Source organism: Vigna angularis, chromosome 1 (genome assembly GCF_016808095.1).
Source record: "Vigna angularis cultivar LongXiaoDou No.4 chromosome 1, ASM1680809v1, whole genome shotgun sequence".
In the NCBI taxonomy this organism is placed as follows: domain Eukaryota; kingdom Viridiplantae; phylum Streptophyta; class Magnoliopsida; order Fabales; family Fabaceae; genus Vigna; species Vigna angularis.
In genome coordinates this window covers 12298818-12300767 of record NC_068970.1, presented here as the reverse complement: position 1 = coordinate 12300767, position 1950 = coordinate 12298818, and the positions used below count along the sequence as shown (strand labels likewise).

Below are 1950 nucleotides of genomic sequence, written 5' to 3'. Positions count from 1 at the left end.
ATATAACACTATAAGATTAAAACTTGAGATTTGACTTACTAAAAATTAGTCTACAAAATATACTTAAAAAATATTCTGTCTACATCTCTTTAAATTCGAACAAAATCTATACTGGAACAATAATCTCTACGTTTTCAGTGACTTGAACTAAACTATTCCTTCTTTGCTACTAAATACCATCAACATTGTGTATATATGAAATGGATTTAGCAAAGAATAAGAATTGGATGCTCGTAAATGACATGTATCCTTAGCTCATACTCCATGATGTTTAAAACATGCTTTGTCCATCATATCAACTGCACCATCTTCCAAATATGTCTGTTCTTAGAGATACTCCAAAAAACAAGTTATTTAGATAATGTACTAAGGAATTGCCATCTATATAAAACCTTTCACTCAACGACCCAACACACAACAAATTTGGTTTCTCTCTTTCTCTTTCTAACAACCAAAGCTCATATTTTTCAAGCCTAGCTTGAAGATGGCAATTGATTGTGAAAGTAGAAGATATGCTGTGCTGCAAGCAGTGCATGATTCTGAGTATGTAGAGAAAGTGTACGGTGGGTACTACAACGTCTACGTAGAAGCCTTTGGGGAAGAGGGAGATGTGTGGGATTTGTTCAGAGTGTATGAGGGGGATTTTCCTGAATTGAATGATCTGCATAAATATGATGGGTTTGTGATCACTGGTAGCCCCAGTGATGCTTATGGAAATGATTACTGGATCCTTAAACTTTGTTTCATTTTGCGAATCATTGTTGCAATGGAGAAGAAGCTCCTTGGCATTTGCTTTGGCCACCAGGTATCTATAATGCTTATTTGGACCTTAGTTTCTGAGTAAAGGGTAACCAAATCAGAGACTTTCACAGTTTCTTCATTTTGCAGTAATTATATAAAGTATGACTTTTTTTTTTTATCTCTATATCACTTAAGATAATAGATGCAAATTGAAGTTTTAAGGTTTAGAGTTGTAATTCTGTGAATGACGTTGATGTTATAGGTACTGTGCAGGGCTTTGGGTGGAAGGGTAGGGAAATCGAAGACAGGGTGGGATATTGGGTTTAGAGAAGTGCATTTCATGAAAGATGTAGGTGGATGTTATAGGTACCTAGATCATCATGAAATGTCATCATTCCTTTCGATCATAGAAGTGCACCAAGATGAGGTTTATGAGGTTCCTGAGGGTGCAGATGTGATTGCATCTTCAGACAAAACTCGGGTGGAAATGTTTGCAATTGCAGACAACATTCTCGGAATTCAGGGTCATCCTGAGTACACCATAGATATATTGTTTAATCTCATTGATCGCCTTCTCCAAATGGATGTCATACAGGTAACATTGCAATATGTAGTTTTGTTTTTGTTTTTTTGGTCTTGGAATGTATGAGTGAAGCTTTCTTATGGTTATGATTCAGAAAGGATTGGCAGAAGATTTGAAGTGTCGGCTTGAGTCTGCTGAGGCAGACCAGGAGTGCTGGAAAATGATTTGTAGGAGCTTTCTCAAGGGAAAATAGACCTCCTTGCACTTCTTCCTATGCACTAACGTTTAAGACCTTAGTAAAAATAAATAAAAACAAACATATATTTACTTTTCATTGTAGTGGTTTTATCGACATGCAACATTATTCACTAAATATTTTAATATATATTTGATCCTTAAATGTTTAAAATATTAATTTCATTTTTATATATTTAAGTGACTTTTGTTGTTTTTTTTTTTAAAAAACTTTAATGTGATTATTCTTTAGTTTAACATTAGAATTATCTTGTTTACTTTTTACATCTTAACAGAAATATGAGATTTTAAGATTTATATATAAAATATATTATTATTAATATAAAATAATAAGTGATTTTTAATGAAATATATTAAATAATGATATTGTCGTATTTCCTTGTGATCTTCATACTGTTATTTTTCGTCTCCAAAAGTTGTTGTAATGGCTA

At 32.9% G+C, this 1950-nt stretch overlaps 1 protein-coding gene across 1 annotated transcript; it reads left to right on the top strand.

Moving 5' to 3' along the window:
• Positions 1–404: 404 nt before the first annotated feature.
• LOC108341427 (gamma-glutamyl peptidase 3) lies at positions 405–1616 on the top strand. The gene is made up of 3 exons (XM_017579116.2): positions 405–805; positions 1004–1336; positions 1419–1616. Exons 1-3 carry the CDS (start codon positions 485–487, stop codon positions 1515–1517), a joined length of 753 nt encoding a protein of 250 aa, XP_017434605.1. The 5' UTR covers positions 405–484; the 3' UTR covers positions 1518–1616.
• Positions 1617–1950: the final 334 nt, after the last annotated feature.